Below are 15,900 nucleotides of genomic sequence, written 5' to 3' on the forward strand. Positions count from 1 at the left end.
CAATGCATTTACATCCTTCCTTAAATAAGGAGACCATTACAGTACACAGTATTCCAGATGTGTTCTCACCAATGCCCTATATAGCTGAAGAGTTGTCCATGCTCAGAATTCAATCTTTGGCTGATTGAAGTCCAACACTTGCCAGGAACATTTATATTTTGAATAAAATAAGTTCTTAATTATTTGGACATGGCATTTCTGAGATTCTTTGACCCTGATGCTTGACTGATCAGCATCGATTCTGGCTAAAGTGCCAATAAACCTTCTAAAATAGAAGACTCTCTCTCTCTCAAAGAATTTTGCCTTGTGAAAGACACGTAATAAAATTTTATGGTGAAAACCAAAATTGTTTCGTACTCTGCCTTCTCGACAGTGCTGGGAACCTTAGTGTTCATACCCATAGGATTCATGGATTGTGTTTGAGAAGTAGCTGTAGTAATAATGATTTTCCCATTCAAATCCGTGCCATAGATGCTAGGCACAAAAGCAGCGAGTATGATCAGGTGCTTCTCCTAAGGAAAAGGACTGAATGCCACGTTGGTTACAAAGCATGTGTAAGGGTGCTGATCTCTCCAGCCATCTTTGCCAATACATCATAAATGGGGAAAAGGAAGAAAATAATTAGCATTTTGTATTCTTTTGTTATTGATCTCCCACAATGCACTGTTTGCGTCAGAAGATCAGTGATTCTTGGCATTTTGATTTAAATTGAGAACATCAGCCTGGAGTTTCCACTCAGTTGGGGGTAATATATTAGCATGGATAGAGGATTGGTTAATGGACAGAAAACAAAGTGTGGGCATAAATGGGGCATTTTCAAGTTGGCAGGCAGTAAATAGTGGAGTGCAGCAAGGATCAGTGCTGGGGCCTCAGCTATTTAAAATCTATATTAATGACTTGGATGAAGAGACAGAGTAATGTATCTAAGTTTGCTGATAATACAGAGGTAGGTAGAAAGGTAAGCTGTGGGGAGGACACAAGCTGCAGAGAGATATAAACCGGTTAAATGAGTGGGCAACAAGATGGCAGATGGAGTATATAATGTAGGGAAGTGTGAAGTTATTCACTTTGGTCATAAGAATATAAGAGCAGAGTATTTTTTAAAAGGTATGGAACTGCTAAGTGTTAATGTTCAAAGAGACTTGGGTGTGCTTGTACAAGGAACACAAAAAGTTAGCATGCAGGTACAGCAAGCAATTTGGAAGCTAACTGGCATGTTGGCCTTTATTGAAAGGGGATTGGAGTACGGAAATAAGGAAGCCTTGCTACAATTGTACAGGTGAGACCCCATCTGGAGTACTGTGTGCACTTTTGGTCTCCACATTTAAGAAAACGTATACTTGCGTTGGAGGCATTACAGCAAAGATTCACTAAATTGGTCCCTGGGATGAGGGGTTCGCTATGATAAGAGGCTTAGTAAATGGGGCCCATATTCTCTGGAATTAAGAAGGTGAGGCGATCTCATTGAAACATACAAAATTCTGAAGGGGCTGGATAGGTTAGACACAGATGTTATTTCTGCTGGTCGAGGAATCTGCAACATTGGGGCAGTCTCCAGATAAGGGCCAATCATTTAAGACTTAAGATTTAAGAGGTGAAGATAAATTAATTCGCTCTAAGGGTTGTGAATCTTTGGAATTCTCCAGACTGTTGTGGATGCTCCATCATTGAATACATTTAAGATTGGGATAGACAGATTTTTGGTCTGTCAGGAATTCAAGGGATATGGCAAGCGGGCAGGAAAGTGGAGTTGAAGCCAAAGATCAGTCATGATCGTTTTGAATGGCAGAGCAGTCTTGATGTGCCATATGGTCTACTCCTGCTCCTATTTCTTGTGTGTGTGTTCAGCATGTTTTAAAAGTATTTGAGTCCAATTTTTGTTCTAATTTGCGAAGGAACTGACTACCATATTCCAATATAGCTAGCAAATTGGTCTGTATTTTTAAAATTCATTTTCAGTTACTTAAAATCAAGGGTACTTGCAGGTTGTGCATTAGATGCTCTGATTAAAAATGCTTATTATTTTGAGAGAAACCCTTTTTCAGCTGTATTAATCAAACCGCACCAAGTTTTCACTCAAATGAATCACTGAATAATTTTTAAAGCAAGTTTTAAAAAAATTATATATAGTCTTAAAAAGAACTGTACAATTATGCTGATCCGTGACAAAATTTGCTTTAGACTATATGCAAATAAGTTTGAAAGGATACTTTGGGGGTGGGGTAAGTTTTCTCAAAACTAGCACAATCTTGCGCCCGAAGTAGGAACTCTACCCCATCTAGTCTTCATGGTATTTTTTATTTAATCCTTTCACTGCCAAACTAGTTTCTTAGTGAAATAATGCTCTTAGTCTGTTGCATTGCTGTTTGTTTTGCGTTTTAACTGATTTGTGTTGTCCTTGGTCTATCTGTTCTCCAGTACTTGTTCATTATGTACATTTCTGGCTGGGGATCCCTGGAGGAGATGATAGAATTTTGTTTTGTTACCCCAATTCTGTTGTTCCAAAGGCTTCTTGCCTAAGTTTAGATTACACACATTCTTTTCTGTAGGTGTTGTATTATCAAAAATAGTGGTCCATTGAAAAAAAAGTTGAAAATTCCTAAAGCCTTAGTCGTGCCAAATTGCAAGAAGGAGTGGTGTAAATGAATTTGTGAGCCAAAAAACTCTGCCAAAATAAACAGTGAGGGAATGAAATTCAACAATACAATTTAATTTAAAATGAATAAAATTCAGCCTAGTCTCTGACAAATGGAATATTTTCATTTTCTATACAGTGGAACCAAGTATAGTTAAAGATGAGTGTGCTCACTCGGTTTGTCACAAGTTTCTACACAGAGCATGATATGGGAACACAAGCCAAGGAGATGGAAGGCTCCCACTTTGATTGCTACAAAACCTTAACTTAATGAGGCACAAGGAGAGTGGCAGATGCAGCTGATACGCTATGTCAGTGTGTTTATGCTAGCCTTTCCCACACACGAGTTCTAGATTGCTGCTGTGCCATCTTTGCAAGGTACCAACTGGATGCCAGGTGCTTCATTACTAGGAGAGTGGAGATCGAGAGCCCTTCAGGTTGCACTCGTGCATCTCTAACAGCTGGATGAATTATTGTACATATTGTTTGGGCTCACCACGAGTGCAGGAAACTGAGCATTGATATTTTTTGAGTAAAATTACAAGAGAATTCTATGTAAAGTTATGTGGGATGCATTTGTGAAGTAGCAAAAAAAGCTTTGATTTTCCTTCTCCCCATGAAGAGTTTCTAGATCCCAGGACACACAGCTCATTTTGTATCTAGATGTTGATTGTTAATTGTGACCATCATGCCAGAAACCATATAGCATAAGTTTGTAGAATGCAAATATAATTGTACATTCAAGAGCAAAGCTAAAATAACTCTTTGGCTGCTGACTTGTCGGGAGATTAGCTGACAAACTCACTGCAGTAATTAAAATAGATGACCATTAGGCACCACATCATGAAAATGCTGAATCTATGGCCATGTGTTTTGCTGAAATGGGATAGAACAGAAGCTTCTCTCCCATGCTCATGATGATTGTGAGGTTCTTGTATGTAGTTCCAGGCAAGAGTATAGATGCTTATCAAGAGTTGATTTAGAACAATTTAGATGCTATTCATTTTCTCTTAACAATTTAGTGCTATGAGAATGAAGAGAGAGAATCCACATGACTAAAATCTGCATAAGCACGACTTGTTTTATCAGACTTTTTAAAAAAAGAAATGGTGTATATTTGGATATTGTTGAACGAACTCTTAGCCACAAGATGACATGATTTACTACAGAGGACAGACATGCTGCTTCTATAACTTAGCTGGGCAGTTTGGAGTGCAATGCGCGTCTGTAGTCACGTGAGTGTGCTATTTGCCTCTTCATTTCTATACAATGAATCAAATATCTAAAATTAGCCTGATTGTGATTTTTTTTCCCTTTTGCATGTAAGTAGCATTCAGCGCATGAGATCATGGATTAAACAGAAGCATTAATGCTACGATGGAAGGGAATTCAGCTGGAGGATGAGATTCTACAATATTTCCTGGCTTCAGACAAAGTCTGCTACTGTCTGTGTTCTGGATTTAATTTGTGAAGTTTTAACAGTCTTAAAATGGCAGACAGCACTTGGCTGCTGATGACTTGTTTCTCTCTGAGCAATGAAACCAGGTGACTGCTAACACACTGCAGAGCTTGTGGCTTCAGCAGATGTTTGATGGCTGTCGTCAGAGGTCATGTGGAGTGATGCTTTTTTTTTTGTTCCACAGCCTGAAGCGCTGTACAGTCAACAGCTGAAGAAATCCTGTGTAATTCCATTTCCTTGCAATTAAGTTGTTCAAGTTATGGAGCAAACTTAGTCATGTTTCTTTGTTTGCTGCCTGACATGATGGCTCTAAATGTCGACTGTTGCACCTGGGAGTCACTAGCTGGCGAAAGAGGGAAATGGAGATGCATTCTGTGGACTGACGTGCACTATCATGATGACCTGTGGCTACAGCAGCTTGGCAATAGACGCCAATGCTGAAAACAACAACTCAGTGTCACTTGTTAGCTTCATGTGCAGCACTTGTGGCAGAACCTGCCTGTGCAGGATTGGCTGTCATAGCCATCAGCAAAGATGGACCAAGAGAAGACACTCCACCTAAATGGATTGTTTGCTGCGGGTACATCAATTTTTGTAGATGGAAGGTGTCCTGCTTCACAGTGGCAGAGTATTAAAATACATTGTCACATGGCACGTTAGGTTTATGGAATGCTGAAAAGTATCAGGTCCTAGGAAATAGTGTAAACTGAACAAAAATCTGACCTTATTGTACTTGGTAATATGTCCATAGGTTTCTGAATGTCTTCAAGTATAATGGAGCATCCATTAAATAAAATCATTGGTCTTGTTCCTGTAACATCATATTCTCTGAAAGTATGCTCAACATGGTTGAATATTACGAGAGGGTTGATAGATTGTATTCAGTTTCTTTAAGTTTATCAAACTTGGGGAGAAAGCCAGCTGCTATCTTTATGTTGCATTCAAATTGAATACAGGTTGGATATGTTCCATCTTCTCCGCTCCTGCCTTTCTCTCAGCTGCTGTTTGATATGTCTGTCACACTTTCTCGGAAAAACCAAACCACAGCTGAATATTTAGAGAAAAATGTAGAAACAAAGAGAAATAATGCCATTAATTCCCCACAGTTTCCTGACCTTCAGATAACCTGGCCTCTTTCCAGGCCTCCCTGCCATTCTCGAGAAACTTCCGATAGTAGTAATAATTGGCCTCTAAATTCCATTTGTTCGTATTTATACCTCTTGCCCCTTAGAGTACTGACTGCCCTGAAAAAGGAGAGGCCAGTTTACCAGCTAAACATTGGAACTGAGCTTACGATCACAGCCTGCTCATGAACTTTCCCTGTGAAATAGTTTGCAGGTGCTCACATGCATGGGTCACACATGGATTACTGTTTGAACAAGGTACCAGAAGGTCGCTAAAGCTTTCCAATGGCGACCTCACATCACTGTCTTTAGAAGAGTGGAGCAAATTGGAAAACAAAATTGTACACTATAAGTTTCTTCTTAAAATGCATATTATGATCCCCATGGAGACCACCAACAAACCAAAAGAATTGAATCCACTGATTGACCCCAATTTCAGAAGCAAATGCCAAACGTTACGAATTTTACTTTAACACACAAGCCAAAACCTACATAAATTAAATGACCTAACAATTAAATCACAGTCGATATATGTCTTAAAGGTTACATGTTAACTATCAGATGCAACAAGATGTATCACGTAAGTCCTTTGGCAATCTTAGCAGGATGATGCCGAACCATCACGAAGTCCTTCAGGTCTTTGAACTTATCCAGGAGATCTCCAGATCCTGTCTCCCAAGATGCAAATGTTGATTTCCACTCTGGCAGTTTCTCTGCAATCCAAACCCCACCGCTACTGTCTCTACCAAAACTGCACACCCTTCTGGAACTTCCCTGGTTTTGCTCACAACAGTCCTGCTGGTGTAGCTCTGAGAACTAATTCACTTTTTAGGCCACAGAAGATGGCTGCCATAAGTCATTCACCAATGGTCAGCCTTCTGTCGAGGCTCCCTGTCTGCATTCAAAACAACTATTCCAGCCTACTGCTTTGTAGTCTGTTTCAATTCCAAACAGCTTCTCTAGAAGCACAAAAACTGGCTTTTCTTCCCTTCCACTGCATTAAAACCTGAAACCTAAGCTCCAATTACATATCTCTGATTTTGTTTAAAAAAAAAGAACCTCTTTCTTTGTTTAAGGTGGTTCTGACCTCCCAGAACATTGAGACTTTTAGTTTCATTTTCAAATCGGGGTCTGTCTCAAAAAAAACCTTTGAATCCAAGGTCATAGCACCCAACGGGTCAGCTGCACAGAATGCATTCTGCACACGAGGACTCCATCACAATATAGACTTGCTGGCAATTATGAAAAGAATGACTGGACATCATATCTTTTTTAATTGATTCCAAATAAGCATCTTATTGCCATCTTCTTTGTTAAGCATTTCAATATGTTGAACATTTACCTAACATTTCCCATCTGACCAGACCCAATTGCATGTTTACAAAGCCAAAAGCCAGATTTAGTCCAATGGACTGAGATCCAATGGTGGTCTGAGGCTGTCTGAATATGTTTGTGACACAAGGCCTGCTGAGTAGTGGTAGTTGCTGCTATTTTACCATTGCCTTTGCCTCAATTCTTCCTCGGTAACACATTCCACAGGTGCATATTGGACGAAACAGTACCCCTTCGGTTCCTATTGACACTTGTTATTCCTGACATAATTTTTGACTTCTGTCACGTAATAGTTCAACCCTGCACCTTATTGAAAAATTTGCCGTTGTCTGTCCTCCTCCATAATCTCAAACTTCAGCTCGATCACCACAGTTTTCTCTTTTTCCTAGAGAAACAAACATGCCAACACAATTTCTTCAATCTTTCTTCATTAATAAATTCCTGATACCTGGAACCCTATTTGTTGCATGCTTCTGTACCACTTCAACAGCAATAATTTTTTTTCTACATTGATCAGAACTGTCCACAGTATTGCAAATAGGAAAAGTAGCACAGGAAAATGGCATATGCTGGGAATCTGGAATAATTTTTCTCTTTACAAATGCTGATCTGCTTTTGTATCTGCAGTATTTTCCATGTGTTCTCCAGAAAGGATTTGACCAATGCCTTCTACAGCAACACCATGATCTCTTTTGATTTGTTCTCAATACTTCACTTCCAAGTTCATGCCAAGTCTGATGCTAGTCAAAAGTTGACCTTCATGTACTTGTACACTAATTAGCAGTTTCCAAAGAGGGACCAGAAAACTGTTCTTTTCATGAAGTCTTTGGCAGAATTCTATAAAGTACTGTGAAGGAGACTGTTTTGCAGCCCTTAGTCATTAGATTGTAGTCTTTTGTTCAGAAAAGATTTTATGACTTAATCAAAGAATGGGTTAAAGTCTTTCAAAAGCTGATTGTTACTGAACTATTCACTCATGGTAACTGGGCATTGTTGGCTGAAGGCTTGTATAAATTTCCTTTTACAACCAAGTTATTTGAGTTAGTATTATGGATGAAGTATTGCTGATGTACACAAGATCCCTTCGTGCTTAAGGCACATACAATGACAGTGATTTAAGAAATACAAATGTGACTCTTGCTGTGAGTAATGCAATCCAAGTGCCAAGATGTTCTTGAATTGGGACTGTGTAAACCCAGCATTTTAGTGCAGTCATTTTTAAAAGAAATTTTGATCAACATTCTGAATGTCAGTATGGTAGGCTGAAAATGTCCATATTTGGTCAGTTTTTTTCCAGATCTGGACGCGCTCTCGCTGTGGGGTGGGAATCGTAGTTAGGGTACAGAGAAGGACCTGATGCAAAGGTGTCAATATCATGTGGCGTTTAACTGTTCATTTTTTTTTTTGCTTTGGCCGCATTCAGTTTAGGAGTTTAGGTTTGTTTTGATATTGACATTCTGTGAGGTCTTCAATCTGATTCATGTTGATCAGAAGATTGAGGAAGCTTCATCAAAGTGGATTTCTGATGGGGGAGGAAACAAAATGAATCACATTCCCTCTGTGGGAATGTTGGTTGGCCAGCTGTACTTTGGCGATTTAAACAGGTATCATGCCACAGCCTTTAATAAATACTAATTAAGTGGTGCAAAGTTTTTTGAAAGGGATCATTTTCAAGTATTTTTTTTCTCTTTCCCAAGATTATAAGTAACTTGGTGATGGAAGAGCTTCTACCAGAGCTGGGAACAGCGATCCAGCCAAAGATGAAGGGCAAGTTTCATGATCGGCAGAGGACCTGGATCCTGGTGAGTATTTGTGTTTTGGGTGTATTTATTTAACCAGTGGCTAATTACAGTCCTTCGATGCTTCTGGAAATGCAAGGATGCTTGAATTTCTGAATTTTAAGAGAATGTGTGGAGGGATTTGCCCATTGCTGTTTTGGGGATCTTCACTATTGTTAAAGGAGGGTGCTTACAGGCAGCAGTGTGGAAACAATATTCTCTGCCTGTAAGGGAAAGCCTGAGAGATCAGCCATCCAGCTCCCCACCCCTTCCACAATCAGAATTGTTAGGGGTTTTAGTAGAGTGAATATTGAGAGGATGTTTCCACTAGTAACTATAAATACAGATTGAAAATAATTGCCAAAAGACCTGAGGGGCGATGCAGAGAAATTCCTTCATGCAGAGAGGAATTATGATCTGAAATGCACTGCCTGCAAGGGTGGTGGGAGCAGATCCAATGGTCACTTTCAAAAGAGAATTGGATAATACTTGAAAAGGTAAAATTTGCAGGGCTAAGGGGAAAGTACAAAGTAGTGGGATTAATTAGATAGCTCTTGCAAAGAGCTGGCACAGGTATGATGGGTTGAATGACCTCCTTTCTGCTATATGGTTCTATGAATCAGACCTGCATGCTGGTGGTAGCTGCTCTTTGTCATCTGGTATTTAGAAATCAGAAGCACTTGCCAAATCCCCATCTCAAAGGGAATCTAATGAAGCTAAGTTTGCAAGGAAGCTTTTCACTGGAGCTGTCAGCTACCTTTGGAAGCGAAGTGCATTATTCGTTGATATCTGTTTTTTCAAACTGATTCTGATGTGAATCTGCCAACTGGTAATGGGGCCAAGGAAAATCGAGGCCATAGTTCCACTAAAATGGTGTGCTTTACAAAAAGATTAATTTATTCAAAGTGGAGTGAGTGCAGTCCTAAAATACACCCGTGCAAACCAATTGTGGCATTTATCTGGACCAGCAGAAGGTCAACAATTGTGACAGGTTGTGGGTATTGTATTCTGAATTGAAACTGGTTTTGCAGAAATCTGATCTTTAGGATCTGTTAAATTACAGCATGCCATCAGTACAATGTAAGTATGTTCTGAGATTATTGACTGGGCGTGTGAATCATGCAGGAACTACGGAGAGACTTGTATTAGTGGTGAAGTTGTGTGTTCTAATGGATTTTAATGAGCTGTAGTTGAGTACAATATGCAATTCCTTTATATTTCTAGATGATAAAGGGGAGGTTACTTAGTAGATGCAATAACTGATTGGGCAGAGAACTAAATTGAGTAAGAGAACATTTTTGCCAATCAAAGTTCAGGGCAAGTGGCTGGGTGTAATATGGGAAGTATTTAGCTGTGGAAAGGTAACTGAGGTTTTCTGCAATGAATGTATTTTGAATTTAACATTAAACTTGTTTAAATGTGTGGGTTGGTGCATCAGAAGTTCTTCCATACAAACTCATGAAGCTCAAAATGTTATATGTGCAGTATGACAGCAATTGGGATAGGCCACCAATTACTAGGTGCTGGCTGGAATGCTGAAGATGTAATACGGGATGCCTCATGGCTTATATGTGTCATTATTCTTTTTAAGAAATTATTTCATTGGAAACAACTGAAACTGCACGAGAGGTATTGACAACTCATGAACTTGTTCTATGACAGCCATGTGGTCTGGAGTGGAAGAACAAAATTGCACAGGATGTGTTGCAATGAGATAGAAAGTAGGGAAATGGCAAAGAGCTTAGATTGAGGTATCTGTGCCTGTTTGAGATTGGTGAAAAGCAGGACAGTGAAGTGAGAAAAGGGGAAGTATCCTCAATGATTTTGATCAGCCTTATTAGCTGAATTTGTCTTTCTCTCCATTTTATGGTGATGGTTTCCAAAGTAACTCGGACAAGCTGTGAAACCTTGTTGCCCGATTTGTGAAGCTGTTGAGAATAGTAACATTGCAATATTGTTATGCTGTTTAGATTGAAGCTGCAGCAGTGGCAATGGATTTCATAAGAGCTAAACAAAGTTTTTCCTGTTTAGAAGGTATTTAACTGCTGAATGTGAGGCTGGAGTGTTAGATGGACATGATGTCATGGGGTTAGTTACACCACTCAACTTAAGTGATAATGAACTCTCTATTACTATGCTGGCAAACTGGCCCAAAAAAATCATTTAAGGTCATTTCTGTGTATATTTATTGAGAAGTTGTCCAGATGAACTTTCTGGAATAAACATTTGTCCTGTCTTGAATATTTAATGTAATCAAATTTTAACATTTGTGTTCAGTTGGGTTGAAATTATTCCAAATGTTTAAAATATGATTACATTAAATACATGCACGCACACACAAACTTGATAGGAGTGGTTCAGCAGCAGAACACATTGGTACCCTAATGCACTTTGTTATGTCAAGAGGGCTGGAATATTGGTTTGAGCTGTGATTTCTTGACGGGACCATTTTCCAATCTCACCAAGGAAGTGTCGAATATGCATGAGCAGCAGCTGTGTGCCATCCTCCAGGGAGTGGGACAGCTGAGACTGAGTCAACCTCGCTCATATTCACAAACCTCCCACTATTTGTATATAAAGAAAATCAATAAAACATTTTAGCGTTGTTTTAAAGTTAAGTCCTTCAACAGTACAATTGCAGACGTGTGAAGTGCAGTCAATTGAAACCAGCACTGTGGGACAGAAAGTACTTTGAGAACTGAGCCAGATCTGCAAAATTCAGGTTTATGTTTGACTAATTCGAAGAGAAAAAATTGAAGACCTAGCCACTTGTATATTGTGCAAGTGTCACCAGGTTCCCAAAATATGGAACTCACTTAATGTGTGGGACCCATATTTTTCTCTTTCTGTCTCTAAGCTGATTTAAACATTGAAGGTGTATATAAACTTGCAACTTGGGACATAAGCTTCCAATTATTGTGGTGCTGACAATAGCCAATGCTTTTTGCTACTGATTAATAACTGTGCAATGTCTTTTGTTGGCTCCCTCAGCTGGTTACTTCATATAAGGATTAAACCTGGCACTTTGCCTGCATCGCAATGACTGAGCCATTGTGTGGCCCAAAATCTGTTTACCTAAACTTGTAGTGAGTGGATTCATAGCGTACACAGATTATGGAGGAGGGTGAACTGGGTGAGGAGAGAAATGCTTAAAACCACAGTGTTTCTGTTCAGGATATTTTTCCATTGAACATTGGAAAGGTTATCAAGATGTTTAATGTGGATTGTGAAGTTTTGATCTATCAGTTTGTTAGCTGCTAAACCGCTCCCTTTGTTCCCCCATGTAATCGAACTGTCCAAGTATAATTCTGCATTAGTAAAATCAACATCACACACAGACCTTCACCCCACATAAAATCTTCATACAACTCCTGCCAAGTTTCTTCAAAATGTTTCCCAAGGTAGTTTATCAGTCATCACTAACATAAATTATTAACACAAAGCTTTACATCAATCCATTTCTGTATCAATTTAATGAAAACATAGCACCAAGCTACAGCTAATGTTCTCCCCTCTGAACTGGAAAACAACTTGAAAAGGGCTTTTCCAGTTTCTGCTCAGATATGCTGCATCGTCTGCCTCCCTGTTTTCATTCCAAGATATTTGAATGCAAATCTGTCTTTTTCTAGCATGCTGGATATCCTGCTTGTATTTACCTTCATCTTGCAGCTAATCTGTTGCTTGCTTCTTCAACATTGTCACCTAATGCCGAAATACTTCAATGTACAGACAGATTTAATTGACTAGTTATTAAAGCAAAAGAAATAGTCAAAACTGGCATCAGGATTGAGCTGCAATTCCTTTTAATTACATTGTGGATATTGATGGAACCATAATTTATCAATTGAGGAGTCAAAAGGTTAGCTTGGTTATGATGAAGTGCATAACTACCCAGGTTTCCAGCATCTCTCTTCATAATTGAAGATTCCTATCTTCTGTATAAGCTTAAGCTGTCAAGTTGTGAAGTAAGATGGATGAAAATGTCATCTTTTTGTTTATCATATCATACCAGACAAATAGTACATTGTCTCAACTTTGTGTTCAGTCCCAATGAGAAGCATTATCCTAAGTTCACAATTGCCCTGGCATCATTGCAAATGAGAGAGATTCCTGCAGCAATGCTTGCCTAACCCTTGAAATCATGTCATATGTTTAGCCTAGCTGTGTGTGTTGTGTGAGGATGTTCTTCAGATTTGTGACAGCAGTTGTTGGATGAGCCAGCTTCTTGAAATTAGTTTGTCAGCCATGCGCCAGTTTTATTGATGCAACTCCCCAAGTGGGTACTGGCACCCGGAAAGCAGATGCATCCAGACAGCAGCTGTTTGACGTGAACATAATTTAAAAACAAGGTCTGCTATAAGTTTCATTAGAAACAAATGATTATTTCTATTTGAATAAGTTACAAAGAGAAAATGGAGTGATGAGCAGAAGTGTGTTTTTTTTTAATTTCTGGCTTTTATATTGTTTTGAAGTAGCTTTAATACTCTAACATGGTATTCTTTTTGCATTAAAATTTGATATGACTATCTTCCTCCATGTCCTTAATGAGAAGCAAAAAAGTGAAGCATTATTTTTCCTGGAATCTATAAATTAAAGGACATTATTCCAACAGATTGAAGATGAAACTTGCTTAGAACCACACTTGCATATAAAGGGAATGTTAGAAGGTGGCTTCATGCTGATTCTCTTGAAGAAATGGCAATCAAAAAATGTTTTGCAGATAATACAAGGGGACAGCAAAGGAGCCTGCTTCCCCCAATCCAACTTGGATCTCTATAAAATGTCTGGAAAAATTAAATGCAGCTAGAGACCTGTTCTTAGCTAATTTTCTGGACAGGTGCCTGTTTTGAAGCTTGTTTCTGTTGTTCCCATTCCCATCTTATGAGAGACCAGTGCTATCACCACCCTTGATGCACTGATCTTGTGCAATCATTGCAATCCATTAAAGTAGATAGCAATTTCCAAGGCTGGCTGTGAAGAAGCCGTGTTTGTGTTTGATCAAGTCTTTCTGGCAGCCAACCATAGTGAATCTGGGTTGCAGCTGGCTCTGCAATATCTGTGCATCATGACCCTGTTACATTGGCACGTGTCTCTCATAGTTCTGGGTTTCCCTGGCGCTACACCGCAGCCTCTCAGCTCCAGCGACCCGGGTTCGATTCTGGGTACTGCCTGTGCGGAGTTTGCAAGTTCTCCCTGTGTCTGCGTGGGTTTCCTCCGGGTGCTCCGGTTTCCTCCCACCTCCAAAAGACTTGCAGGTTGATAGGTAAATTGGCCATTGTAAATTGCCCCTAGTGTAGGTAGGTGGTAGGAGAATGGTGGGGATGTGGTAGAAAATATGGGGGTAGTGTAGGGTTAGTATAAATGGGTGGTTGTTGGTCAGTACAGACTCGGTGGGCCGAAGGGCCTGTTTCAGTGCTGTACCTCTAAATAAATAAAGAATAAATACACATATTGCTTTGTCCATCTGTGAAATGCTCTAATTTTGTACAATTGAAATAGAAGGGTTACTTCTGTGATGAGCATCAGCAACACGTAAACCTGTGGTAGTAAGAGCAGGCTCAGAACATCTACAAATGACTATTGGTCCTTTGTCAGTTGGTTTTGCTGCCAGTTCTTCGGTACTGAATTATTAAAAGAAATTTATGGTAAATGCAGTTATGATTGTGTATTGTATGAGGTCACTTGCAATGCCATTAACCTGATGATATCAAGAGCCATGCTACACTCTTGCAGTTATCAATGTAACCGTTCCATTTGCCAATTTAAAAAGTACTTGGCCTTTAATATGAAAACCAAGCTTCTTTACTGACGATGACTATGATCATAAAGGAAGAAACAAAACAGACCGGAAAAAATAGAATGTTACTTAAACATAAATACAGCTTGCAATATTTTGATTTTACTAATTCTCATTCTCCCCATCCAGATTACAGAGGCTGTGCATAAAATGGTTCTGGGGCAGACAAAAGCCAGATATGAAGCTGTTTTACAAAAGTGTGAAGAAGCCCGCCCTGGATTGGAAAGCAGGATTCGTCCAGATATGGACCAAATTATCAGCTCAAAGGAACATGTGGGAAATAAAGTCAGAGGTCAGGCAGCATCTCTGAACAATGGGAAAGTAGACATTTAGAAACTAATTCCAAGAGTTATTTCACATATAGTCTTTTTTTTTCCCCTACTGAATAAATGACACTGAGCTCAGATTAGCAGCATGTGTTTCATAGACATATGTTGAATAATAACTGTCCACTTGTCAATTTTCCTGCTGCATACATCAGCCACATTTCATAGGTCGTTTTCTTCTATGTAAAAGCTAATACCATTGGTAAGCAAGCTGCTGAGACAATATTGCTTCTGAGCATTGACTTTGATGATCTGCACATGGCTACTTATCTTCTGGTCTATCTAACACCAAACATTCAACTGCTTTTTAACCACTTCCACAGCAGGGATATTGGTAAGAGGTCTTATTTTAAAACCTCCTTGTTAATAATGATGCAAGGTCTTAACCTGCAAAGTGTGGAGTTTTGACATTTAGTTTTAATATGTAGCTGTCGTATATTTATACAGATTTACTGACAGGAAACCACTCCCAAGCCATTTTGGGCAAAATGCCTCTTTTGTGCATCTGGCAAATGCCCAGAGTGCATTTCATGAGAATGGTCACCCAAGCCCAGGACTTTGCTTCCACTTCAGTGGGTGTAGAGAAGTGGAATTTTTAACCTTTGCATGTCATGAAATGGCACTGAAGGCTGCAGTGTATTTTGAATATGGATTGCAAAATATGCGTTCATTATAAATTTGCTACTACTGTGTAAATGGAACTTTTTATTTGAACATAAGATATTCATCCAGTTTGTGGTTTCACTTTGTTTTCCATGGATTTACACCCTTGGAAGCACACAGTGGAAATAGTACATACCAGAAATTCTTAGGATCTTTTTTTCGAGTCACTAAATCCTCTAGTTGAAACTGCACAGTTGAATTAACAGGCGATTCTTTTCTCTGCATTGATGCCTGCTCTCGCCTGATTTCTTCCACTGTGTTCCTGGCCCTATTTCTTTCTGTGCTGCTGTGGCTGTGATTTCGAAATCCCACCTTTGTAGTATTATATATTCCGCTGACTGTTTCTCCACTTTTCAATTCAACACTCATTGCCAATCTGCCCACTTTCAGGGTGTCAAATACGGCTGACCGCTAGTGGCCTGGATATGGCTGAACACCTCAGGATATCTTGTTGCTCCCTCTCCCTGGTAAAATGCACAAACAGTTCCACAGTTAACCTTCACTGAGCTCCACTCTTCATTTCTTCCTGTCTTCACACTCTAAATGTGAGAAACTTATGTACTTAGTGTCCAATGTTACAATTTCCTGCCACTTAATGTTGGCAAAAGCAGAATCGTCCTTTCTGATTCCCGTAAATTCCTATAAATGTCTGACCCCAACTCAGTCTCACTAAATACTATCTCTGGTTTTAAGTCCAGTATAACAGAACCTCTGTCTGCTGCCAAATCCCGAATCAGTTTCCAGCCCCACCAAGACTGCTTTCTTGCTTTCACAGTACAGCCAGTC

The 15,900-nt window shown here is 39.4% G+C and overlaps 1 protein-coding gene across 1 annotated transcript in view; it reads left to right on the plus strand.

Moving 5' to 3' along the window:
• Window positions 1–15,900, plus strand: part of niban2b (niban apoptosis regulator 2b) — a 237,193-nt gene that overhangs the window by 197,326 nt on the left and 23,967 nt on the right. The window contains exons 7-8 of the mRNA XM_068012649.1: window positions 8,248–8,352; window positions 14,255–14,417. Of these exons, the coding sequence (XP_067868750.1) occupies window positions 8,248–8,352; window positions 14,255–14,417 (268 nt within the window). The remainder of the gene's footprint in view (window positions 1–8,247; window positions 8,353–14,254; window positions 14,418–15,900) is intronic.

The sequence above is a fragment of the Heterodontus francisci genome, chromosome 32 (genome assembly GCF_036365525.1).
Source record: "Heterodontus francisci isolate sHetFra1 chromosome 32, sHetFra1.hap1, whole genome shotgun sequence".
In the NCBI taxonomy this organism is placed as follows: Eukaryota; Metazoa; Chordata; class Chondrichthyes; order Heterodontiformes; family Heterodontidae; genus Heterodontus; species Heterodontus francisci.